Raw genomic sequence first — 26,429 nt, 5'->3', positions numbered from 1 at the left:
AATACAACTTGAAAGTGAAGTTCTTTCTTAGGTTGACAGGCAAAAACTAAATCTTCCTAGTGGGTTCACATTACAAAAAGGTACATTAAAGCCTACTCTGGCAAGGCCCTAACTCTCAGGAATGTTCAAGTATACATACCATGGTCCTCTAATGTGGTTCCCTCATTAACAGTTTTTTCATTCACTAAGCATTCATTTAAAGCATTATCAGAAACTGGTGTTAGGGACACAGTAGTATGGGTAATAGATATAAAATGGAATACAGAGTGTGAATGTTGTAAAAATGGTATTCTGCATCGAATGCGGGAAGATAACTGTGCTTGTATTCCTAGCTTTAATGTTGAAGGAAGTCTTTCAAGTTAGGTAATGCTTATGTTATGTTGGTGTTTCACTTTCTGAAGCTAGCTCACTTTAGAATGATGGATCCCTTCAGTGAGAAATGAATCTCCGTATGTGAAGAAACAAAGAAAATTTTGGGAAGAGAAGGAACAGTTAAATAGTCTTGAGTTTGACTGAGGGTTTTCAAACCTAACACTGAAAACTTTCTCAGGGGGAGCTTTAGAAAGTGGAGTTGCTAAAGGGAGAGTTGGAAGAAAGAACAGCCTCAATGCTAGACTGATTCACAAGAGAAGCCCAGAGTCCATGGTTTCCTTACAGGGAAACAGTATAGTTTCTCTAATATTTAAAAGTAATTAAGAAGGTCCTAATAGCTACCATCCAGTAAATCTACTTAAATGTGCATACAAACAAGGAGATGCAGTTTTCACTAAAAGGGTCCACCCTAACATAAGCTAGCTTCACAAAATTAGTTACCACCGTATAACGTAAGCTTGTCCTAACTTGAAATATAAGACCCTGCTCCCAATTACTGCACCAGTTTTCGGTCTATCCTGTAAAACCACTTAAATCTTTCAGCTTCATGTAATTTCCATGGGAATAAGGATATAGTGTGAATCCTGGTGACTGCCTGTCAGAATATAGGCGCCATCATTTCACACAGTGACTAACTCAATTCTAAATAACATCCCAGCATATTTAATTTTCTCCTGTTAATCTGGACCTACAAAAAAAAAAAAACCCTTAAAAGTGGGTATATAGAAAATTTCTGGGAAAACTTAACAAGACAATGATAATGGGAACAGAGCTACATGAACAGAGCTAGGTGACACTGACAGTTTATTCTGTACCACAAATGTTTTTATAGGAAGCACTGGGCTCTTAAGAAATCACTCTTATTGAGACTACTGTTTAAAGAGTGTTCCAAGTCCTTTATGTCCCATTCAAGTGCTCTCTGGGGATAAAATCTAAAAACGTGTATATAAGAAGGTGCTTCATGAGTTGGTTCCTCCTTTACTGAGCCATCTCCTAGTCATATGACTTACCTTGATAATACACAATCACATTCTAAGTTTTGGATATTTAGTGTGTGAATGCATTTTTCAGCAATGATTGAGGAGTTCCTCCTTTCCTGGGTAAGGTTCATTGTAATGATGAGGATGGGAAAGCTCAGGTTGTACATTACTGATGCCACCCAATACTGATGGGAAGCAATCTACTCATACTGATGCCATCCTGGTTTTGACAAGAATTACTAGAAAACTCAATGTTAAGAAATACCAATTTGACATATTTCTGAGTTAATGTTTTCATTTTAAAATACTTCTTAGGAAAGCTGTATGTCAACTTGATTTCAGTGTTAAATGGTAAAAATAAAGGGTAGTTTAATTCTGGAGAGGGATATGAGAATGGGCCCAGAGGAGAGACTCTTTGTACTATTAAGAACTGTATTAGCCTTTTATTTAGAGATAACGAATAACCACCTAAAAGAGTGAGTGCCTCTGGGGAGGGGAGTTGGGGGAAGGCAGTGGAAGCTTTAAGACAAACTCCGTATGTTACGGCATTTGAAACATGTACCTATGTAATTTTGATAAAAAGATAAGCACACGGAAAAACAAAGTGGCCTAATCAGATGTGAGCAAGCAAGTCCAGACTGGCTACCCTGGTAAAAACATTAAACAGACACTCAACCCAGAATGGAAAGCAGGTGCTCGAAACACACCAGCACAAATGACAGGGTAAATCTAAGAATTTCACTGTTAACTAGACCAGTGGCGTCTTTATTTTACGGATAAGGAAACTGAGACACAAGGTTATAAAGTTCACTAAGGATCAGAGCCAATTACAGCGGTATGTTTTTCTATGGTTAAGTCCTATTTTTGGATAGGGCTGAGGGAAACAAACTAGAGAAGAAAAGTTACTGCAGATTGAAAGAAGGTACATAATTATTCCTCTTCCTGTGTCCAGCCCCTATATGAGTCTGAGGTTCATTTCTCCAATCTGTCCTGGCTGGGACTGTGGTGGAAGTGACAGTGTGCCAGTTCAATTCCATGCTTGGGCCTCAAAGGGCCTTGCACACTTCTGTTCCTTCTCTTGGAACCCTGCCTACAGCAAGTGAACGAGTCCCAGCTACATGCAGAAGAGCTGAGGTATCAGCCACAAGTATAGAAAAACACTGACATTTGAAGTACCATGTAACTCAAAATTTCAGGTGGTTAGAAAAGACAAACTGGGCAGTTGAACACATCAAGAACTCCAAAGAGAACTGCTGTTTGACATCCTTCCTGAATATCCAGAGATTTTTGTCTAGGTGAGCTCACTACGTAATTAGTCCTCTTTTTGGAACCTCTTGACATTAAAAGAGGTCTGACTCTTAAAGGCAGTATGAGTGTCCTAAGAATCAGAATCTTAGGGCCACTCAAGAACCCTGGGTACGTGTCTGGAGGAAGAGATCACATCCTGTGAGGTCAGGGGTTTTGGTGGGTCTTGGTCCTTCAGATATCCTGAGTGGACACTGGCTGGGAAAAAGATCAGTTCTTAATCAGTCACAAGATGATCTCAACCCTCAGCAGCATTTTATCTTAAGTCTTTGGGACTGGGAACTAGAGATTACTGGGATCCTAATACTTGAGTCTTTTGGACTGGGAATGAGGCAAAAATGCAGTCTTTCCCTGAAACACTTTGTGAAGATACAAGTGAAATGCTGGAAAAATCCAGATTATAAAAGTGAAATCAAAACAACTTCCTAAATTAAACAACACGCACATATTTGTCTTCCAATAGTCTGACAATGCTCAACCAGGGCAGAAACCAAACAATTTAATTGTAACTTTAACAAGTTCATACCAAAAAGGATAGTGGTTGATGAACAAACTTGCTGTGGTAAATGAGCTACTATTCTTAAAACAACAAAGTTGTTAAGACATCTGTATTTTTATACATGCGCCTGCACTGTGTATAAAGTAAGATCATAAGGCAATGACAAATTAATTTTGGTTTCAGTACTTTAGATGTATAAATATAGAGGGTGTATATTTGTACTTAAAAGAGTACATCTGAGATCTGAAAGAGATAAGGTGTACCTACTTGGTCAAAGAAGGTTGCTTAACTCTGGTTCTTTGGAGTTGTTTTGTAGGTAAAAAGGTTGATGCCATTAACTCCCTAGCTTTGCCCTGTCTCTAGTCCGTTACTCATTTCTTCCCTCCTCAGTCCAGTGATTTTTTAGTGATTAATATTTGAAGGAAATCAATAGTCATTTATTTTGAATGAAAGTTAATAAAGTTTCAATTCATAATTTTCCCAAAATAAGCAATGTAAATTCCAAAGCTGAATGATACAAACCTCTAGAAGTCACATGTAAAAAAAGTTATTGCAAAGACTTACTGGAAACGATGAAGGGCCAAAAATAAAATCAGGTGTGAATCACTTTACAAATTCCATATGCATTAGAGTGAGTCTTAAAGCATTAAAAACTAGTTTAAATAGCTATAAATATATTTTTATTTATGGAACAAAGAACTTAGTAGTTTAATCGTAAAGTATCTATTCTAAAATAGACATACTATTCCATCACTTTTTAGTGAGAGATTTCCAATAGCCAGAATCACTACCGCCAGAGGGTGCTTCAGATAGTGGATCCCTATGATTTTATCTCACTTTATAGGACCCAGCAAAAAAGGATATTTAGGCTGCAAAATGAGAATACTGCAGTAATATAGTTATTTTATCATTAGAAGCAATTCTCTTCTAGCCTAGTTGAAAAATATTTTAGAGTTTAATGAGCTTTAATGAGAGCTTATTGTCTTTTACCTACTTCTATATAATTTGTTTCTATATTGAACAAAAATACTTACCACAGAATACCATACAAAATGGTAAAACTGGATAGATAAACCTGAATTCTTTGTGGCTCAACATGCTATAATAGAAAAACAATAAAATATTTTCTCGTATTACATACTTTAATAAATTAATGCATTTAAAATGAAACACAATTAACAGGACCTGTTCTTTGAAGTACTGAGACTGAGTTTCATGCTTCAGGAATGAGTCACATTTTTCAGTTGTAAGGCGATGTGTTAAAAGTAACCCTGTCATTTGATGTGAGTGTCTTAAGGTTCAGTTACATTCTAAAAAACTTCTACTACCAATCCAAGTCATACTCAAATTTGGAAGAAAGATGCATACATTTTCATTTTAGAATATTACTTCTCTGGTTCCTTCAATACTTAAAATTTTGGTAGTTTTTTTTTAAAGAACAAATGAAATTTGTTCAACTTCCTAAAAATGGAATGTAATCCTTATTAAGTAAACTAAACTATCAAGACTATTCATTCTATCTGAGCACTGGTGTAATTACTATCTTTTCTTTCTGCTAAATCATCTCAATTAACAAATCATAATCTTTAATGCATCTCCAAAAGGTAACAGTTTAGTTTTCAAAGAATTTAATTTCTTGGTAACATTATCAAAATTAACTATTTGAACAAATAAAATCTTACCTGTAAACCAGAAGTGTCCACAGCACAGTCACCAAAAGTATCTGGCACCTCTTTGGGGCTAGAAAGCAGCCATGAATAAAGAAGGGTAGGTGAGTGCCCAAAACAACTGGAAATCCTTGACTGAAGTACCAGTGCCATGGGTGAGAACCATAAAATATTCCCAAGTTCTGCAGCACGTTAAATTTCAAAAAATTATACTGAACCAGAGTCCACTGGCATAGTTGAAGGAAAGAGAAACAGAAATGTGTTAGTGCCAAGTATGAATCTTTGGCATTAGGAAATTTGCCAGAATCTTGACATTAAATCAGGAATGAATTCTAAAAACCAAGTAATAGCTTACACTAATAATTTGGATTAATGATCATATGAAATACATTTTTTTATGTTCTAAGTATTGTGTTCTTTGTTAATGTGTAAAACACTAGGTTTTTGAGATTCAAGAAAGTGAATACACATTCAAATTTTGACATTAAGTTTTACATAAAATTAGAGGTAAAGCCCTGGCTGGTGTGGCTCAGTGGACTGAGCCTGTGAACTGAAAAGTCGCTGGTTCAATTCCCAGTCAGGGCACAAGCCTGGGTTGTGGGCTAGGTCCCCAGTTGGGGGCATGTGAAAGGCAATCAATCAATGTTTCTCTCCCTCTATCCATCCCCCTCTCTCTAAAAGTAAATAAAATCTTAAAAAGTAAAATAAAATCTTAAATTATTTTGATTCCAGTACCTTATATCATGTATTGCCTAGTATGATAAAGCTTTCGAAACATTGCAGTTGAAGTATGATACAAAGCAGATAATCAAAAGCAACAACAGCTAATGTTAAGTACTTGCTTGTGCCAGGCACCACTGTAAGCATTACATGTGCATTATTTCATTTAACCCTGCAACATTGTAAGTACCACAATTATTTCCAGATAAAGAAACTGGCAAGAAAGGTACATGACATGTCCAAGGTCACACAGCTAATAAGGGCACTAAGCTTCAAACTTCAGCAATCTGATTCCAGAGCCCATAAGCGACTGAAAAGCCAGGGAACTTAAAAACAACCAGTAGTCATGAGATTAAAATGTCAAGCCAAATGCTTGAAGAATAGCGTATTATGGTTGATTTGAATTTTCAATGATTACCTTAAGGCCAACTAAAGCCATTTAAAAAGATCTAACCTTTACTGCTTACAAACCTGACAAAAATGCCTTATAAAACGTACTCCTGAATTTGAACTAGGAATACACAGTTTTGTTATATATAGCAAGTGCAACAAATTGAACCAAAGGCACATTCTGGCAATCTTTTTTAATGATTTGCCTGTGTTTCCAAATATTCATGAATTAAAAAGTTGGGTCGAGCTTTTATTGTAATAAATAGCTATTTACATCTATTGTACATCTATTTACAATATACTGTAAATACCTTAATATATTTTACTCACCTGACCAAAAAACATACGATCAATGATCAGAGAACAACTCAAAGTGACAAATCTGAAAATGAAAAACAAAAAGATGATTAACATTCTGAACTTACTGAAAATCCAATATTGGCATATGGTTTGTAAGTACCTTTTATCAAAGATGTTTTTTTAAAAAGCTACTTTAAAAATGTTTTAGTTTCATATACTGAATATGGATTTACACATTTTGAAAGATATTTCATTACATAGCCGCATTTAAGGAAACTTAAAGTAATAAACACTGCATTATGTAATGCTGCATAACAAATTATTCCTAAACTTGGCAACGTAAAACATTCATTTTCTCAAGTTAAGAATCCAGCCAGGCACAGCTTAGCCGAGTGTCTCTGGCTCAAGGTCTCTGGCTCAAGGTCTCGTGAATTGTCAAGATGATGGCTGGGCTGCTTAAGATGGAGGTGTAGGTAAACGTGCCTCTCCTCCTGGGACAACGACAGCAAAAATTAGTACTAGATTACAAAAACATCATCATCCAGAACCGTCAGAAAAATTAATCTGTGTGTAAGTCCAACAACCAAGGATTTAAAGAAGTCACAGTCATCCAGATGGGTAGGAGGGGTGGAGAGGTGGAAAGGCATGGAGAGTAAGACACAAAGTGGCACAGAGAAGTATGGAGACGTGGAACGGGTAGCCCCACATCCATATGTGGTGGATAAAAATTGGGAGAGACCAATTAGGAGTGAAGGATTCCAGCCCCAGACCACACCATGCAGCCCAGGATTCCAGTGCCAGGAAGATACTGTATTTCACCATGTATAATGCACACATTTTTGCCCACTTTTTTCAGGGAAAAATAAGGATGCACATTATACATGGGTAGTACTAATTCCATATCTATATAAATGTTTTTAATTTTTTTACTTATGCTTATTAAAAGTGTAACTCGAGAAAGCAATAATGATATCCATATGCAAAATAATATCCTGGAATATGATAATCAGGTTTGTTTCTAGATATAAATTAAAAATTGAATTTAAAAAATAAAATGAAAAACTTTTTTTCCTGAAAGTTTGGGCCAAAAACGTGGGTATGCATTATACACGGAGTGTATTATACACAGGAAAATACAGTAAGTCCCTATAACTTCTGGCTGTAAAAACCAGTGGGGGTTGGTGCAGTAGAACAAACTGGGATTCTCAAGAGACTCCTCTTAGTGGTCTGGCAACAGGCTTAGGACTCACGCAGATTCACCCCCTCTGGCATTCAGCACCAGGGTAACAGCTGGAAGGGCACCAGTGGCATATGGGGAGAAATTGAAGTGACTGGCAATAAGATGAGTGCTGGGAGACAGCTTTCTCCTGGGCAGAACTCCAGACGCCAGGCAGCAGAATTGTCCCCTCTCAGCCCTCTCCCGCACAGAGCTACAGAGTAGTGACACAGGTTGCCCTGCCCTGCCCTGAAGACTACCTAAGGCTCCAGCCCATACAACTCAGAGGTGCACTTTTCTACAATAGGCCACACTACTAAGACAGGAAGTCAAAGCAACTCTACCTAATACAGAGAAAAAAAAAAACCAGGGAGGCTGCCAAATTGAGGAGACAGAGAAATATGGCCCATATGAAAGAGCAGAACAAAACTCCAGAAAGAGAACTAAACAAAATGGAGATAAGTAATTATCAGATGCAGAGTTCAAAACACTGGTTATCTGAGAATGCTCCAGGAACTCACTGGGTATTTCAGCAGCTAAAGACCCAGGCAGAAATGAAGGTCATACTAAGTGAAATAAGTGGTGTGGATGAAGCAAAGAATCAAATCAATGACTTGGAACATAAGAAAAAAGAATAGCAAGAAGGAAAAATTTTAAAAAATGAGGATAGGCTAAGGAGCCTCTGGGACATCTTTAAACATACCAACATCCAAATCATAGGGGTGCCAGAAGGAGAAGAGGAAGAGCAAGAAATTGAAAACTTATCTGAAAAAAAAAATGGAAGAAAACTTCCCTAATTTGGTGAAGGAAATTTGTGCTTCCATGCAAGCCCAGGAAGCACAAACAGTCCCAAACAAGATGGACCCAAACAGGTCCACACCAAGACACATCATAATTACAATGCCAAAGGTTACAGATAAAAAGATAACCTTAAAAGCAACAAGACAAAAGATAGTTACCTACAAAGGAGTTGCTGTAAGACTGTCAGCTGATTTCTCAAAAGAAACTTTGCAGGCTAGAAGGGACTGGCAAGAAGTATTCAAAGTGATGAAAAGCAAGGACCTACAACCTAGATTACTCTATCCAACAAAGCTATCACTTAGAATTGAAAGGCAGATAAAGTGCTTCCTAGACAAGGTAAAACTAAAGGAGCTCATCATCACCAAGCCATTCTTATATGAAATGCTAAAGGGAATTATATAAGAAAAAGATCAAAACTACGAACATTAAAATGGCAAATTCACAACTATAATTGAATCTAAATAACTAAGGAAACAACTAGAACAGGAACAGAATCATAGATATGGAGATCATAGAGGGTTATCAATTGGGAGGGAGAAGGGGAAGATTGAGAGAAAAGGTGCAGGGATTAAGAAGCACAAATTGGTAGTTACAGGGGGATGTTCAGAACAATATAGGAAATGGAGTAGCCAAAGAACTTACATGCATGACCCATGGACATGAACTAAGAGCGGGGACTGTTGCCAGAGGGAATGGGGGTTACTGGATAGAGGAGGGCAAAGGGGGAAAAGTTGGGACAATTGTAATAGCATAACCAAAATATATTTAAAAAACCCCAAGATGTTGGCTGGAGCTATAGGTTCATCTAAAGGCTTTTTGGGGGGTAATGGGGAGATTTGCTTCCAAGCTCACTCACAAGGTTATTGGCAGAGCTCAGGCTCCCACATGTGACCCTCTCCTGGAAGCTGCCTCAAGACATGGCATGTGGCTTCCCCCAGCATAAGCCAGCTAAGAAAGAGAGAGACAGGCATCTTAGATGGAAGCCGTATCTTTACAAACCAGTTGTGGAAGTGACATCCCTTCTGCCATTTCTGTTTGTTAGAATTAAGTCAAAATGCCTACTCCATGCTCAAGGTAAGGGAATTATCCAAGATTACTAGAATTATGATATATGAATATTAAGATGATGGGAGTAGTGGAGGGCATCTCAGAGGCTGCCTGTGACAAACACAGAGAAGAGTACGCTGTGAGTATGTGGCTTCGTGAATCATCACAATATGAACACAACTGTGTGACTGCCGTATAGATCAGGACGCAGCATCAGTAGCGCTTCAAAAGGCCCCTTCATCCCTCCAACCAGTTAATCTCCACTCCCTTCCCAAAGGGGACCACCACCCTGACTTCTGATAGCATACAGTTTTACCGGTTTGGAATTTTACAAAAATGGAATCATCTGAATCATCAAATGCTAGATACAAAGTATGTTAAAGGTTGTCGAATGAGTAAACTATATCACACTGCTAAGAGTAAAAGGGTTTTCATCTGCCTCAGTGTAGAAGCCTAATGAACTATGCCCCTGCTCTCCCTCTGACTTCACTATCACACTGTCCCAAGCTCACTCTTTTTTAGACACACCAGTCCCTCTGCTGTTCCTGGGAAATGCCAAACAATTCCTGTGTCAAGGCCTTTGCACTTTGATTCCTTTGTCTGGAATATTCTTTCCTCATCTACACGGTTCACTCGGTTCCCTTAGGTTTTGGCTCCAATGTCACCTTATCATGGCGGGGTCTTCCCCAATTACTCTGTAAAATGTGACACCCTTTCCATCATGCACCAGCACTCTATCCTTCTTATCTCATTATTTTTTCCTATAGCACTTGTTGTCAATTGACAAATATATATTACAAATACGTAATTGTATTTGGCTGTCTGTCTTTCCCCACTAGCATGTAAAGTAAACTTCATGAATGCAGGGACTTAGTTAAACTGCTCTATCTCCAGCATCTGTAACAGCACCTGGCACACACTAGGGTTAAATAAATATTTGCTGAATGAATATTACATTCAAAACAATTTTTATAAATCTGAGAAATGACAACAGTGATTTAGTCACCAGATGAATTACTCCTTTTTACTACCAAAAAATACTGGTACAGAGTGAATACTAGTATACTAAAAGATCACTGTTCTAAGAGTCAGAATACATTCATCCCTTGTTAATAAATAACTGTTTTGGATACTCTGCTAGATATTTGGGTTAAGTCTGATCCTAAAGCTCAAAATATAGTTGGAAGACCTGGGTTTCAATCTTCGTTCCATCATAGCAACCAACCTCATGACTTTGGCTGACTCATTTTTAGTATCGCCAAGCCCATTCCTTCCACAAAACAAAAACACCTGCACTGCTAGATCCAAAAATTTTGAAAATCATGTGGTAATATGTGAATGCCCATTACAACTTATAACGCCATGTACAAGTGTAAAAAAATCAAGTTTCTCTAAAATGCACCTGGGAAATATTTAAGAAATAATGCATAGGAAAGTTCTAAGAAGAATTGCAAAGATTCTATCTCATTTAAGCAAATTAAAATACTTACAGTTAATCAGAATCATAAGTATTAAAGTAAAAACTTAGAAATATTTTGTTTCCTTGGTCTGACAATTCTTATTGACATTAGAGGATATAATAATTAACTAAAAGATAAAAAATTATTTTTTTAATCATCACCTGAGGATGTGTTTCTTAATTTTAGAAAGAGAGAAAGAGATAGAGAGAAAGAAACATCGACTGGTTGCCTCCTGTACACGCCCCAACCCTGACTGGGGACTGAATCTGCAACCCAGGTATGTGCCCTGAGCAGGAAGCAAAGGCACAGCCTTTTGATGTGTGGGACAGTGCTCCAACCAACTGAGCCACCTGGCCAGGGCAAGATGTAAAATCATGTTCATAATACATAAATTACAGGTTATTAAAATTAAAGTATAAGAAAATATATATAAAAATAACATTAATAGATGGACTGTAGCAATACTTACCCTACAGGTAAAAACTGATGTAGAATAAGATCAAGCTTTCTCTGTTCTTGCCAGAAATGTCTGAAGAACAAAGGTATCCACGGAATGAGAGCTGTGGGACGAATTATGAAGGCAAGTGCCACCAGGGATGAGTACTTAACACTATAAACAAGGAAAATGTATTGTCAAGACAACTGGGAAATGAGTCTAGAAGTTATCTACTATTTACACTTTGATATAACACTTTAAAAAAGAGCATTTTCCTTTTGGTATAAATAGGTATGTGAACTTGGGAAAGTTACTTATACTATCTGGCTCTTAAATTTTTCTCATCCATAAAAAAAGTAATATCTAAGGGTTTTCCTAGCTCTAATATCCCAATTCTAGTATTTTGAAATAAACAGTTATTCTATGTCTTATTGTTGGTCTTGTTTGCTGAAAGGTATACTGACTTTCAACCATACAATCCTGCCAGTTGCCTTCCTGACAGAAAATGACCAAGTCTCCCATAGGAATAGCGAAGTCACACAAAACCATTCTCTAAGAAAGGCACCAACTGCATTTAAAGAAACATTAGGATTATTTAGGCAATGACGGGCTTCTGAGTCCATATGATTTTGTTTTGAAAGTAAGCTGCAAATTATATCCAACTGAAAGATGTATATGTACAACTGATTTTAAAAAACCTGCTATAAAACCTAAATGATCGATCGTGGTTAGAAATGTGGGATTTTACTATTAGGACTTCTTTCAATGGCTAAAAGATTTAATCATGGACTACAGACAGAATATTATCACTCGGAAATATACTTAGCTCTGCTAAAAATTGAAAGCTAGCACATGAAAATAACTTTATGTTACTATTATTTACCTGTTAACTAATAATTGTAAAGAATTCTAACGTTGGTGAGGATGTAACAGCAAAGATTTCAAATTCAAATGCTTACACAGATCAGATAAGTACTCAAAACAAGTGATGGACTCTGATATTGTCATGAAGGAATCCTGGCCCAAAATGTTGTTAGGCCTTCTATTTCCCCCCCCCCCCCCAAGAGAAACCAGAAATCCAGATATTATGTAAGATTATCCAATTTTAAAACTTTGCCAAGTGAAATAAAACATAGTTCTGGCTTGTTCTGACTTGCAGACAGTGTAATTGTAACTTCTGCTGTAGTGAAACTTCCTAGGGGACAATCAAATGTGTATTTCCAGTCCTAACCTCACCTCAAATTTTCAGACTTGGACTTCTTACTCCTTTCTGAATATTTCTACATAGATCTCTTTGTGGCATTCAAAATCGAAGTGTCTGAAATAAGCCCCACAACTTCCCCTCAAACCTGTTCAGTGTCTAGTATATAAGTCAACAGATCACTCAGTTTCTCACTCTTAAAATTATGGAGTCACCTTACATAGCGACTTCTCATCCATACACCCACTCTGTTTCTCTCCCATTCCCACGGGCATAATCTCACATCAAGTCCTGTCATTTGTCGGGAATTTTTTCGTAGGGTTTTTTTTTTTTTTTTGGTATTGCTCAGAAACATTGCTTTATTTAATAACAACAACATCATTGTTATTATCAGTACTTATTGAGCACTTTACAATAGGCCCTATGCTATGCACTTTTACATGGATTCTCTAATTTCTATGACAGCTGTTTTATTATTCTCATTTTACAGAAACCCATGCTTAGATATTCTCATACCACCCTTAAAAATCTTTTATTTACAATACTTGCATTTTAAAGTAGTTTGCAAAATGTCATTTATTTGACAGGCCAGGAATAGTACCTGTCATGGAAAGAATGCTTAGATAGTGGTGACTTGTCCCACATGGTCCTCCTTTCCTGACTGAATTGGGGAAGGGCATCTGAGCCCAGGCAGCCAATGTAAGGCTGGCCAGTGTGAAAACTGTGTCCAAACAGGGACAATGACATTGAAAAGACCTAATCAGATTCTTTCAAAGTGAATGAGAGGTACACAGGAAGTGGACAGAGAGACTGGCTAAGCCTCAAAATGATGGAAGACTAAAACAGGGATTCACAGACCAGGCCATAAAGGCACAAAAAACAGCCCATTCCTCTAAACTACCTTGCATTCTGCATAACCTTCTAATTCATGTGTGTGGCTGAGATATTCTGTAATTTTCTTGCAGGCCTGGCCACAAGCCTAAGATGTCCATTTTCCTTATTTTCACTTTTTGTCTTGTAGTAAAGTCCTCATCATACAGAGAACTGGATGACTATTCTTGCAGTCAGAAGTCTAAGGCAGAAGTGATCTTACTTAATTTCATCCTCACAACCACCTTTTTATATACGAAGAATGGACACTAGTTTCTTAACTAGACTCAAATTATGGCTTTCTCCCTTTCATTACATCCTAAATACCAGCTACTAAAGAGAATTCTTTCTAAATCAGACATGATAATGTACTGCTTCTCAAAGCCCCCAATGGTTCCCTATGACCTATAAAGTTCTAATTCTGGAGAAGGGCCAAGTTCCTTTCAGCCTCATCCCCTACTCTCTTTTCCCATGCACCCTACCACATATTAGCTACTCTGGAAAAAATGCCAGAAGTACAATGAAGCCCCTCCACGGCTTTGTGCCTTTGCTTATGTTGTTCTTTTGGCTTGGTATTTGTTTCCCCAGTTTATATGTATATGCCCAAGTCAAGTCCGTATATTTTCCATTTGCCCTTCTAGGTCTGTTCTCTCCTTTTCACCTACTGCATGTGCAGGGAGGCTCGCGTATATGGACCCTATCAATGGGCTATCCTGCTTTCTGATTGCCTTTAGCTAAACTGGAGGACAGAAAGTCGAGTCAGGGTATTTCATTCTCTCAGCTTCCTCTTTGTTATGGCTGAGGGCTGGCTGTGCCTTCTGTTGGGGCCCTGTGAAAGTTACAGCTCTGCATGGATTCTAGTAATGTTTCCTCTCCTTGCTCCGTGGGGCCAAAGGGTAGTAGAAACTTCCTGCTGAGCCCAGTCCTGGGGTACTATGGTATCCCCTTATTGGCTTTTCTAAACATTGTCTACACTCTTGTAAATGGTCTTTTTATTAACCTTTCCTTAATTACTCAGTTTGAGTATGCTGTTTCCTGCTATAATAAATGTATCCATTAAAAATTTATTGTTGTAATAACCTTCATCAACATTATGGAGTCCACTGGACATTAAAATATGTTGATATTTAAGATTTTTCAACAGCATGCTTTAGTTTTGTATATTAACAGTAATATATCTTACCTGTTCATAGACTTTGAACCTTCCAAAGGATAGTAGAAAAGAGCCATTACAGTGAGAACAGTTTCCATGGTGTTGGTAAGAGTTCTGGTACAGCAATACCACGTGAACCAAGAGCACAACTGGCAAAAAAACTAAGAACAATTATGAGCAAACATGTGGAGTGGGAAATCGAAGTTTAGTGTTCTATTCTACAGCAAATAGCAAGTCTAAATACTGCAAAAATCACATCCAAAGGTAAGTAATGTTAGAGGTAGGCATGCCCAAACATTGTTTTTGAGAATTTATATCAAATACAGGTCTGTGATATCAGATCTATATTTATTAAAGTTAAGAAGTTTATACTTTCGGAGACATTTTTATGGCATTGCATTTGATCTAATCTCACTTCCCACTAATAAAAGGCACAAAACACAAATCCTTTGATGGTACAGTTTATAGAGAATTGAAGTTCCTAACTATGTTCTCCTAATCAGTATTACTCAACTTGTCTTATATTTCTGACAAGTAAATGGATTGTTTTTATTGATCTTGGTTTGGGATACTGCCCTATTTCTTGATGAAAAATTAAAACAACATAAAAGAGAAAAAAACCTATCAGGAGACATCATTAAATTTTAATTTGGAGACTGACTAAATTAATCAACCAGTTTTCAGAAGACTATGTAAACATCATCAGTAATCCTACAAAACAACTACCTTAAAGAAGCTTGTTAGTTGATGCAAGGGTGTTAAGCAGGCATATTAGCTTCCTATCTCCTTAAATATAGCCTTTAAAAATTGTTTCCAATTTTTGTGGAGTTAAAGGCTTTTCCTAAACTAGAAAAACCTGGTGCTGCTACTTTGGAGCAAGAATTTCAAAGGCATTATGGCTCTGTCATTGTAGGCTGAGCTTTCAGCAGTGAACATAAACATAAAGTAGAGACTGTTTTCATCCTGGAATCATTTAGCAAGGGCTCCTTTGCTAAACCAAGCTGACTTTCTAATGCAAATCAACACACTACCTGCAAAAATATGTCCTGTTCATCTTTCATAAATTAATATTTATTAATAGTTATAATAAGTTGTATTCCAGAAATGTGTGGGTGAATTGGTTACTTGGAATTTGAAACATATTTTCCAATAAAAACAGTATTAAAAAAGGTAGTTAAGATTTCTAGCGTGGCTCAAATAAGCTTACTTAATTTAGAAAAGAGCCAAAATGAAGCAGCAACAGTATTTCAGCATCCAGTCACTCTTCAGGATATGGATTAAATGGGAAAACCCATTCAAGATTTGACTGTGACATCAGGAATCTATCTTCCCTTTGTGAAATAAGCTAAATGACAAAAGACTGCCTTTTACACTACCTTGTCTCCCTTAGAGAGTCCAGCTATTTCAAACACTCTAGCCAGAGGTGAAGAATGCTTCAGTGAAAAGGCCGAGGCTCGGGTAGCTGGAGGAACAGTGAACAGGGCTGTAAATGGCTGAGGTCATTGGCGAGGTAGGCAACAATTCAGAACTATTCCTCCTGAATGTTATGGCAAGTGAGGCAAGGACTCTGACAGCTGGAGGAGTGAAGATGCTTCCAAAGGCTGTCTCCTAGGGTTCAGCCTCTCATGGGGTTTGAGGGCATCAGGGACTGCTGCCTGGGGCCCAGTCCGGAGAGGGACGGTGTGCGCCACTCGCACTCCACTGTCCTTAATTATGGAAGTGCCTCTGTAAGGCTGTATGAATTATCTCCTGAAACCGGTGTGGGAATCTATATTGTTCCCTGTCTTTCATGCTTATAGGAATGAGATAACTGGCATATAGTTTCTAAAATGTTTAGGACTTACCACCCATTTTGCGACTTGCTGATTTTCTAGTTGCTTCATTAATGAATAAAGCCTCAAGTCGGCTATAGCAGACAGAAGTGCCTGGGCCAGTCTAGGAATCCAAATCTTCATTGGTGGGGGAAAAAAAGATATTAAAAACATCTGTTGGTTCACACTGAATCACCGTAAGATATCAACAAGCTAATCCAACTATTAACTGAAAGCCATTCTTAGTACAAAAGTAAATATACTGTATTATTCTTCTGCAAAAATTGCTGTTTTTCTACAAAAATTACATTAATTTTTCATGTAAATACCCAAAGTAGTTTTACCATTCTCATGTATATATACACACACATATGTATAAAACAACACTACTAATTTTAATTTAATTCAAATAGACAGCAAACCATTTCATTGTGTTAAGGTTCTATTTTAGAAGCATAGTTAGTTATTTTCATTAGCATAACAATAGGTAATTTAAAATAAGATGTTTATAGTACTATGTGCTAGGAGTCATATTAAGCATGTACTTTATATATATCGGCTCATTCAGTCTTTCCAACAATCCCAGGAAATAGATATTATCTTATAAATGAGAAAACTGAGCACACAGGTTGGGTAACTCTCCCAAGGCTGTATAGCTAGTTAATGTGCAAGCCAGGATTCACACACAGGTCTCCCTGACTCCAAAGCCTATGCTCTCAGCTATTAAGTTACCATTGCTTCCCCATCTTACAATATAGAAAATAAAATAATATTTAGATGACATTAAAGAGTAAATTTAAGAGAAAATTTAAAAGAAAATAAAGAAGATATACACACACACACACTGGGGTGGGCAAAAGTAGGTTTACAGTTGTGAGTACGTGAAACACAAGAGTTTATTCTTGTATTATTTATTATTGTATTATTCTCCACAGGAACAGCTGTAAACCTACTTTGCCCATCACTTGTATAACTTAGTACTATACATTAGCATCTTAGTTTTAAAAAAATGTGCTGTAGTTATCATTAGCAGAATAAAAATAACACTTTGCTGTAAAGCATAGCTTACTGTTGGTTTATTCAAAAGATATGTTTCTAAAAATATATAAATTTGTATTTTTGTTGGCTCAAAATATTTATTAACTTTACATTATAATTAGAGTTGCTTAACTTTCAGTTGCCTGTGGCTTCTAACACTTTAGCTTTGTGTTCTTTTTCATTAACCTGTAAATAATTGCCTAAATCTTAGTTATAAGCATGCTGTACTTCATATTTTCAGTTAAACTGTGCCCCATAACATGTAGTTAAGGGCACCTATTACACACCTTTTGTTTACTCTGCATGGAGATCTATAAGCTCCATGCGTACCTTCCAGGCCTGAAAGCGGTTCATTTGAAGACTCAATTTGGCTACAAAGTTAATATGAATCAACAGTGTAAAGTAGCCACTAAAAAACTAAAAGAATCCTTGTGCACTGAGGGAAGAGTAGTATTTATGAAGTAAATGGTCCTACTATACTATTCTGAACCAGTTACCCTAACTTTCAATATTATGCTCAGTTTGGAGACCCTCATTTTAAGGGGGGTATTAATTACAAGATATTTAGAGGACAGTATCTGATTATGAGGTTTAGAACTAGAGATATTCATCCTGGATAAATAAAACTTTTTGAAAGGTTGTCATGTAGAAATCTTAAATTTAAAAGCAGGTAGATTTTAGCTCACCACAAAAATAAGTGGAGTTGTAATCTCAGTTATTAGCAGTCTCTCCAGACACTTAAGATACCATCATTTTCCAGGGTAACTGGAAAAGTTAATGACAGTAAGGACCTAACAAGAATTAAATAATAGTTTCACATGGTTTCTGGAAAATAGAAAGTAGTGGTGTGGGGTAAAGAGGAGAAGGAATAGGACTGGGGTAGATCTTGAACACCAAGCCTGGGTTGGCAGTTTACCATTCTATAATCCTGCACTTTAAGCTCCTGATTCCTCCCTTAAATTCCAGGAGCCAAATGCCCTTGGACCATCTTCTGACTATTTAAAGCCCTACTGTGGTACCCCATCAGGTCTCCCTTCTTTTATTTTTAAAAATATCTTATTTATTTATTTTTAGAGAGAGGGGAAGGGAGGGAGAAAGAGAGGGATGGAAACATCAATGTGTGGTTGCCTCTTGCACGCCCCCTACTGGGGATCTGGCCTGAAACCCAGGCATGTGCCCTGGCTGGGAATTGAACCAGCAACCTTTTGGTTCACTGGCTGTCACTCAATCCACTGAGCCACACCAGCCAGGGCAGGCCTCCCTTCTTATCCTTCTTTCTTCTCACATGTTCTAAGCCAGCACTGTCTAACAGAAATAGAATGTGAACCACATATGTAATCTAAAATTTTATAGTAGCCAAATTAAAAAGTAAAAAAATCACAAACCGGTAACATGAATTTTGTTTAACTCAATATATCTAAAATATTCATTTTAATATTAAAATTATAGAAATATTTTACATTCTTATTTCATACTAGGTCTTTGACATCCAATATGTACTTTGCACTCATAGCACCTCTTGGTTTGGACTACTCACAAGTATTTTAGTAACCACATGTGGCCAGTGGCCACCGTATCGGACACTGCAGCTCTAAGTCATCCCTCATTTTGTGCACACACCTTATACAGTTTAGAGAGAAACAATCTGGAAAGACGTTGGATCTAGTTTTAGCTCTGCTTTTAGCATGCTGTGACCTTTGTCTATGGAAATACTTCACTTCTCTGACTGCTTCTAGTTCAACATTGTATGATCTTTATTTAAAATAATCAATATGACAGTATGAATGACTGATAGCATCCTAATTTTCTCCACCTGGGACGTGACCGAGTGCTTTTTTTGGGAGAGGTTGTGGTGTGGGATAGGTTTCTTTTAAATCACAAAACGGCCAGGTGGGTCAGCTACAGGTTGAAGGCAGTGGACAGGTCTTGGAGGAATAGGAAGTTTTTCTATCCTGAAGACCCCTTCATTTATAATACAACTTACTTCCTGGGATATGAGACATCCTTGGTGACATTACGTATATCTGCCCATGGTTCCAGACTATACAGACTATACCCTGCATGATCTGCAAGCTAGTGGCCAGCCCTGAAAGGAGGAAAGAGAATTCACAGTTCCTGAGTTCTGCCTGTGTCCAGGACGGAATCTCTGCTACTGCTCGTGATATTTCCTGATGATCCATTTCACAGGTCTGATTCTTGCTTCTCAGTAACAGCTAATCAAATACCATTGGGAAGGGCAGGGTACAATTTTGCCTTAAAAAACAAAAACAACCCCCCCCCCGAACCTCAATGTCTTTCAGGCTTCAAAAACCCCTCAGGATTTAGACTGCCTTTGTAATTCTGGGGTACTTCCCTAATAGAAAATGGGGAAGGCCTGAAGTTCTGAGTCCAACTTGAGGATAGCTTAAAGGATCCTGACAGTGAGGTTAGGGAAACATTTGCACCATTAGTTCTTCCTCTGTATCCTCTGCTAACAAACAACCCCAGAAATCCACGATCCAGGAATTACAGCCCTATTTACTATTGATGCCTAATTACAACATAGCATAATAATTGTGCATATTATTAAATTTTTGTCAAATTAACTTTTTCTAAGTTTTAATCTCAACACTAAATTCTCAGTGTGCTTATATGTATTTAGTCTTCATAAGCTCATACAATATGGTCTTCTGCTCACACGTTAAAAAAACGAGATACAACCTGCTCTCAAGTGATTCTCTATGAAGGAAATAACTTTTAAAGTCTAAATAATTAATATATAATGTAGTCATTTTGAAAATCTTAACAGGATTGCTCCCAGCAGGACACTTCCGTGCTCAGTCTTGTATTTTAGCACATATTAAAGACTTACATCACAGGATGTCTTTGGAACCCTGTGCTTCCCAGATATGGTCAGAGTTTAGCAACAGTAGCCTCTTAAAAACAAATTTCATGATACAATAATACCATTTAGTTAATATACACTAACATTTAAAAGAGGATGGAATAAATCTACTTGTAAGAACTATTTTGATTACTCTTATTTAAAACTTACCAGTAGCTGAACACTATCTTTCCCCAAAAGATGCAGAATCTTGTAAATGCTTGCAAAGATTAAGGGGTAAGTGTAACCTCTTAATCTTTCTGTCCATTCCCAGGTCAAATAACCATAATTAGTAATATTAAGGACTAATGTTAAATGGCATCGAAACAAAACCTACTTTCATTTGCATATATAAAACTATGTCATTTTTTGATACAGCAGCTCAAAAACACAGCATTTTTTTTAAAAAAACAGCATCTTATACTAGATATTTAAATTAAAAATGCAACTGGCCAACTAAACTCTTAATTTGTTCAAGGCAGAAATGTGTTTTTTACCTCATATACGTCCTCCACAGTAATAAGCACTGTGGGAATATATGCTAAAAGTGAAGTCAAGTATATTAACATCAAAGAAATATATTAAAAAATATTAGCATAAAATAATGGTATACTTTGATAAATTAAAATTATTTGGAGAAAATGTGGAGGATTGATTGAAAACATGTGACAGAAACTGCCACAATTCCTAAGAGGAATACACATTCCTAATCTGGAGAAGAAACTACAAAGGATATTTGAAAACCATACGATGTGCAACCTCAAGAGACTGCCAGTACTCATCTGGAACAAAACTTGTCTGGACTAAAAAGCAGTTACATATTCGTAATGTTATGGTAAACAAGACCAGATAAATGTTTTCACCAAGAAGATCTGAAAAACAAAACAAGACAGGTGACTGTGGCACAGAAGTCAGGCAAGTGCTGCCTGCAGAACTGAAGTCTGCCGCTCCGGTTGGCCCCTCGTTCAGGCTCTGCGAAGGCACATTAGTGAACTCTGGCCCCTCCAAACTACTCTCAAAGCAGGGCCTCGCCGTGGGGTGATTTACCACTCCTTTCATTTAACCAATCTTTCTTGCAACTTATTGTATAAAGAGAAGATAAATATTGAAAAAGAGATTGGGTTAACTAAGGCCTTAGGTGGGTCCTATATGTGTATTTAATGAAAGAAACCAGCTAAGAAATTACTAAGGTAGCAACTTTTTGTGTATGTGCCAAATAGTGACTTATAAAATGATCTGTACATTTTTAAGTAAACTCAATAACCAGGCACTGAGTTTCTTTCTTTCCATGCATTATCTCATTTAGTCCTCAAAATAATGCTACGGGGTAGATATTTGCCCTTTTACAAATGAGGAAACTGAGGCCCAGAAGTAAATTGCCTTGTCCAAAGTCAAAAAAGCTGTAAATCACTAAACAGGATTCAAAACCAGGTCTGCCTGCTGACTCCAACATCCTGCTCTTAACCGTGGATGGGCAGCCGCTGGTTAAATACAGAGTATTATTCTTAAATTTAAATTTAGTTGCCAAAATTTAAAGAATCAGAATTTATATTAAAGTCTCTGTTGCAGCATTTTGAAACTAAGATCTGGCAACACAGAGCTGAACCGGCAACTAACTGGTACTGAAATACAGGGTGCTTTGACTTAGCCTTGCCTGTGTGGACCTCCTGAGTATTTGAGTTTGCAACCTACCTCTGACCCACTGTGATTCTTTGCTATCATTCTGGGGTCCTGCCAGTCTCCTCCCTTATTTTCACAAAACACATCTCCAATGTTTCTCAGACAATTGGTACATTCAACACAACATACATGCCCCATCTGAACTCTCCTCTTCCAGAAACACTAGAAGAAAGCTCACTGGACTATCTCTGTCGCCCCCCCACCCCCCACCCTTTTCTCTGTGGACTGAGGCAGAAGAAAAAAAACTCTGCTGAAAGTATGGTAATTTACTGTCCTTACTGACCGTTACCTTGCTGGCATGCAACTGCTAACAAGGTGTGGGCTAGGGGAAGGAAGCAAGAGGGCTGGAGCCCAGCAGGCTCTCCTCTCCACCACCCCTAAGGCCGGTCACACTCCTCCCACCCTCACTTTCCATTTAGCAAAAAGATTTCCCCTTTCTTTTCTTAAAAATTTACTTATTAATGTTTTAATTTTTATTGAATGTATAGGTTTCCTCTTTGTTAGTCTCAGGTTTCCAGAGGAGTAACCAGGCATTCATTTTATACCGCCCATACCGTCCTTGTCACATAAAAGGCTACAGTCAGTAATTGCTGAATGAATGAGGAGTCCTTCTTTTTATTAAATCCACACCCCCGCCCCCAACTTGCCGGGGTGATTTTTCTCCTGCCAACATCACGTCCCGAGCAAAGAGAAGGCAGAGGGAACAAATGAAATAGGGCGGGGTCGAACCTGGTAACACTCCAGGAATCAGCCCCCCGCAGCTGCTAAAGCTTGGGTAACGTCTGGCCTGGGTGCCCCCTCTAAATTAATGGGACGGCCGCATCATGCCTACTCACTTCACACGGCTGCGGGAAAGGCGGCACTAAACAACGCACAATGCAGTGCCTTGCCAGTGGCAGGGGTGGAGAATCCCGTCTCCAGCGCACACCGATTTCTTGGCACCCCCACCCAGCAGGTGGAGCCCGCGCTCCGAGGCCGCGACTTCCCGCCACCGCCTCTCCCTGGGCGTCCTCACCCCTCTCACTCACTTCCACGGCGCCCCGAGCTCTTCTCGGGGCTCACGTACAGCACCGACTTTCTCTTTCGCAGCTTCACCTTCTTGTGGGAGCGGCTCTGGAGACGGCGGAAAAAGAGGCTGCTGTCGCCGGGCTCTCGCTCCATGCCGCGGGTGCTCGGAGGCTCCGGGGCCACCACCTCCCTCCGCAGAGGTAGGCTATCTGCAGCGCGTTCTGCTTTTGGACTCACTAAGTTTGGCCTCGGCGAGCAGCCGTCCTGGGCAGGCGCGGAGGGAGCTGGGAAAGGGCAACTTTCGCGAACTCCCGAAGGTGGTGTTTCGTCGCCGGGAGCTGCGGTTTTGGTCCGGGCTGCTAAACTTTGCCTGGGACTTGCCCGCACTTCCCCGTAGGCATTTCTCTGTGTCGCGGAGGTGCTGCCGGCTCCGATTTTGCGGTCTGTGCGCCCCGGGATCCGGAAACTGCTGGGATGTGCGGATATCATCACCCTTTGCGGGGACAGGCGGGAGGCGGGGTCAGTGACTCGGAGTGAGAGCTGAACGGTGGGAGATATCTGAATGGTAATGGTGATAGTACAGGCATACCTCGTTTCATTGCGCTTTGCTTTATTGCGCTTCACAGATATTGCGGTTTTGTTTTTTTTTTTTTTTTAAATTTAAACAACTTGAAGGTTTCTGGCAACCCTGAGAGGAGCAAGTCCATCGGCGCCATTTTTCCAACACATTTGTTCACTTTGTGTGTCAGTGTCACGTTTTGGTAACTCGCAGTATTTCATACTTCTTCACTATTGTTATATTTGTTATGGTGATCAGTGATCTTCTGTGTTAACGATTGTCATTGTTTTGGGGTGCCACCAACTACACCCACATTAGAAGACTTGGGACCTAATTGATAAATGTTTGAGTTCTGACTGCTTCACCACTGGCCCTTCCTCTGGTAGTCTCCCTCTCCTCAGGCCTTCCTATTTCCTGATATACAACAGTATTGAACTTAGGCCAGTTGATAATCCTACAATGGCTTCTAAGTGTTCAAGTGAAAGGAAGAGTCGCATATCTCTCACTTTAAATCAAAAGCTAGAAATGATTAGACTTAGCGAGGAAGGCTTATCGAAAGCTGAGATAGGCCGAAAGCTAGGCCTCTTGCGCCAAACAGTTAGCCAAGTGGTGAATGCAAAGGAAAAGTTTTTGAAGGAAATTGAAAGTGCTACTCCTCTGAATACCCGTATGATAAGAAAGCGAAACAGCCTTATTGCTGATATGGAGAAAGTTTTAGTGGTCTGGATAGAAGATCAGACCAGCCACAACGTCCCCTTAAGCCAAAGCCTGATACAAAGCAAGGCCCTAACTCTCTTCAATTCTATGAAAGCTGAGAGAGGGGAGGAAGCTGCAGAAGAAAAGTTTGAAGCCAGCAGAGGTTGGTTCAAGAGGTTTAAGGAGAGAAGCCGGCTCAGTAACTTAAAAGCGCAAGGTGAAGCAGCGAGTGTTTTAACAGATGAGTTGCTTCTTACGAATGAGCAAAGAAAGTGGTTTCTTGAGATGGAGTCTGCTTCTGGAGAAGATGCTGTGAAGATAGTTGAAATGACAACAAAGGATTTAGAACATTACATAAATTTAGTTGACAAAGCAGCAGCAGGATTTGAGAGGATAGACTCCAATTTTGAAAGAAGTTCTACTGTCGGTAAAATGCTGTCAAATAGCATCGCGTGCTACAGGGAAATCCTTCGCGAAAGGAAGAGTCGATCCAAGCAGCAAACCTCATTGTTCACTCATTTTAAGAAATTGCTGCAGTCACCCCCGACCTTAGCATCCACCACCCTGATCGGTCAGCAGCCATCAACATCGAAGCAAGACCCTCCACCAGCAAAAAGATTACGACTCACTGAAGGCTCAGATGATGGTTAGCATTTTTTAGCAATAAAGTATTTTTAAATTAAGGTATGTACCTTGTTTTTTAAACATAATGCTATCGTACATTTAACCGACTGCAGTACAGTGTAAGCATAACTTTTATAGGCACTGGGACACCAAAATAATTTGTGAGACTTGCAAAATAGCTTGTAGGACACCAAAACTTACTGTGAAATTCTGTTTATTACGGTGGTTTGGAACCAAATCTGCAATATCTCCGAGGTATGCCTGTAATGATAATTATAAACATGTTTGGGTGATTGCACAACAACAATTTGTTGCACCAGGTGGGCAGGGTAGCCTGTTGTACAGATAAGAAAAATGAGGTTTAAAAACATAAAATGACTTGGTCAGCGTCAGTTAGACGGTTAGTGGCAGAAGAGTAACTTTCTTATTATTGGCATGGTTTAATGATCAATTTTCCAAAGAGTGGCTCTTTTAAAAATTTTTTTAACATTTAGCAGACATCAATTCAAGGGTGCTTAGTGACGTCATTTATCTGAGTTAATGGTAGAATCCAGGAGAAAACAGGTTTTTTCTTTCCCAGTCTAGTTTAAATTACATTTTAGTAATTAAGGGCAAGCTAGTTTCTAGTATCAGTTCTGCCCCTAATGATTTTTATGACCTTCAGGATTGATCTGAGAGGCTGTGAAATAGTGTTTTAATAATGAAAATATGTAATTTTTTTGTTTTGCTGTCCTAGTTCATAAACGCCTACCTAGTTTCTCCAGAGACTAAGATGTTGGCAAGGAGTATAACTTTTCAAGAAGTGCTAAAGTCTTAACTCCTCTATTAGAAGTAAAACCAGCCAAATCTCTGTTATATTTTTGTCAAAAATGGATGGCAAGTGATTTATATTTGACGTGTGCTTGTACTTAGTAAAGGATCAAAGGGAACTCATAAAATTTTAGCCTGTTTTTAAAAGAAGCTATTGTTTTTAATTATACATATTGCCCCAAAAAATGAGATAATAAAGATGGGTTACTAATGAAAAGTAACATTTCTCTATCTCCTACTTCCAGATGGGATTGGTATGCTTTAAAGGCATAAAGACTATGGCTTGCCCTTGTCCCACTTCTGCCCTTTTAATTATCCATTTTAAACCATTGAGAACATTCTATAACAGGATTTAGCTTTGTTTTACACCATCCCCTAGCCCTCTTTTCCGTACTCCCTAAATAGATATATATTCCTTTTTCAGGTTAATCGGTAAGATATATTTACATATTATGACAAAAACACTGTTCACTCTGGAGCAACATAGTGACATGAAATCTTCAAAAAGAATCTTGTTCTAACTTACTGCTTTGTTTTCCATTTACTTTGCACACAGATCTGGAGAGATTTCCTGAGTGGAGTGTAATTTTCAAAACCATCTTTGCACCGTGTGGCATTTATTGAAAAAATGTTTGGGAGATTGACTCTTTCACAACTACTATTCGCTAGCATCCTTGGAATTGCTGGAGGAGTATATGTTTTTCAACCGATATTTAAACAAAATTCCAGAGATCAGAAGGAATTAAAAGAGAAATTGAAATTGGCGGAGGAATCAGAAGAGAAGAAAAGTTAATACTACATGCAGTTAAACTGTAATTGCTTAAAGTACCATTGAAATTATACATTGACTATAAGTAGTCTTGTAAAAACATCTCAAAATATATTTTAAACAAATAAATCATAAATGATGATTTATAAAACTA

At 38.3% G+C, this 26,429-nt stretch overlaps 3 protein-coding genes across 10 annotated transcripts in view; 2 read left to right on the top strand and 1 right to left on the bottom strand.

The window, feature by feature from the left end:
• CCPG1 (cell cycle progression 1) overlaps positions 1 to 14,011 on the top strand; it is a 63,749-nt gene extending 49,738 nt beyond the window's left edge. Inside the window, exon 11 of one of the 2 annotated variants that reach the window (XM_045201562.3) lies at positions 13,416 to 14,011. In XM_045201562.3, the coding sequence (XP_045057497.2) occupies positions 13,416 to 13,537 (122 nt within the window). In that variant the 3' untranslated portion in view covers positions 13,538 to 14,011. The remainder of the gene's footprint in view (positions 1 to 13,415) is intronic. The other variant, XM_045201564.3, reaches the window with a different exon arrangement.
• The window catches only part of PIGB (phosphatidylinositol glycan anchor biosynthesis class B), a 27,017-nt gene extending 4,047 nt beyond the window's left edge, over positions 1 to 22,970 (bottom strand). For 2 of the 4 annotated variants that reach the window (XM_053928073.1, XM_053928075.1), the window contains exons 1-8: positions 22,838 to 22,970; positions 20,869 to 21,001; positions 20,301 to 20,421; positions 16,262 to 16,366; positions 14,448 to 14,578; positions 11,227 to 11,367; positions 6,264 to 6,315; positions 4,839 to 5,050 (exon numbers count right to left, since the gene is read on the bottom strand). In XM_053928073.1, the coding sequence (XP_053784048.1) occupies positions 4,839 to 5,050; positions 6,264 to 6,315; positions 11,227 to 11,367; positions 14,448 to 14,578; positions 16,262 to 16,366; positions 20,301 to 20,421; positions 20,869 to 21,001; positions 22,838 to 22,970 (1,028 nt within the window). Of the gene's footprint in view, positions 1 to 4,190; positions 4,256 to 4,838; positions 5,051 to 6,263; positions 6,316 to 11,226; positions 11,368 to 14,447; positions 14,579 to 16,261; positions 16,367 to 20,300; positions 20,422 to 20,868; positions 21,002 to 22,645; positions 22,752 to 22,837 lie in introns of those variants that run through there. The other 2 variants (XM_024568141.3, XM_053928074.1) reach the window with 2 other exon arrangements.
• On the top strand, positions 22,882 to 26,429 carry PIGBOS1 (PIGB opposite strand 1). 4 transcript variants are annotated; one of them, XM_045201566.2, is made up of 2 exons: positions 22,882 to 23,017; positions 26,063 to 26,429. In XM_045201566.2, exon 2 carries the CDS (start codon positions 26,135 to 26,137, stop codon positions 26,297 to 26,299), a length of 165 nt encoding a protein of 54 aa, XP_045057501.2. In that variant the 5' UTR covers positions 22,882 to 23,017; positions 26,063 to 26,134; the 3' UTR covers positions 26,300 to 26,429. The 4 variants fall into 4 exon arrangements, with proteins under 4 accessions (XP_045057501.2, XP_045057502.2, XP_024424212.2 ...); XM_045201567.3 differs by lacking the exon at positions 22,882 to 23,017 and adding an exon at positions 23,076 to 23,382; XM_024568444.4 differs by lacking the exon at positions 22,882 to 23,017 and adding an exon at positions 23,079 to 23,336.

This window comes from Desmodus rotundus, chromosome 7 (assembly GCF_022682495.2).
Source record: "Desmodus rotundus isolate HL8 chromosome 7, HLdesRot8A.1, whole genome shotgun sequence".
Classification (NCBI taxonomy): domain Eukaryota; kingdom Metazoa; phylum Chordata; class Mammalia; order Chiroptera; family Phyllostomidae; genus Desmodus; species Desmodus rotundus.
The sequence above is the reverse complement of the archived record's forward strand: the minus strand, read 5'-3'. Positions and strand labels throughout refer to the sequence as shown.

Bases quoted from the DNA above. Each gene is read 5' to 3' on its own strand.
- PIGBOS1 (XM_045201566.2), top strand. From the start codon at position 26,135: ATGTTTGGGAGATTGACTCTTTCACAACTACTATTCGCTAGCATCCTT.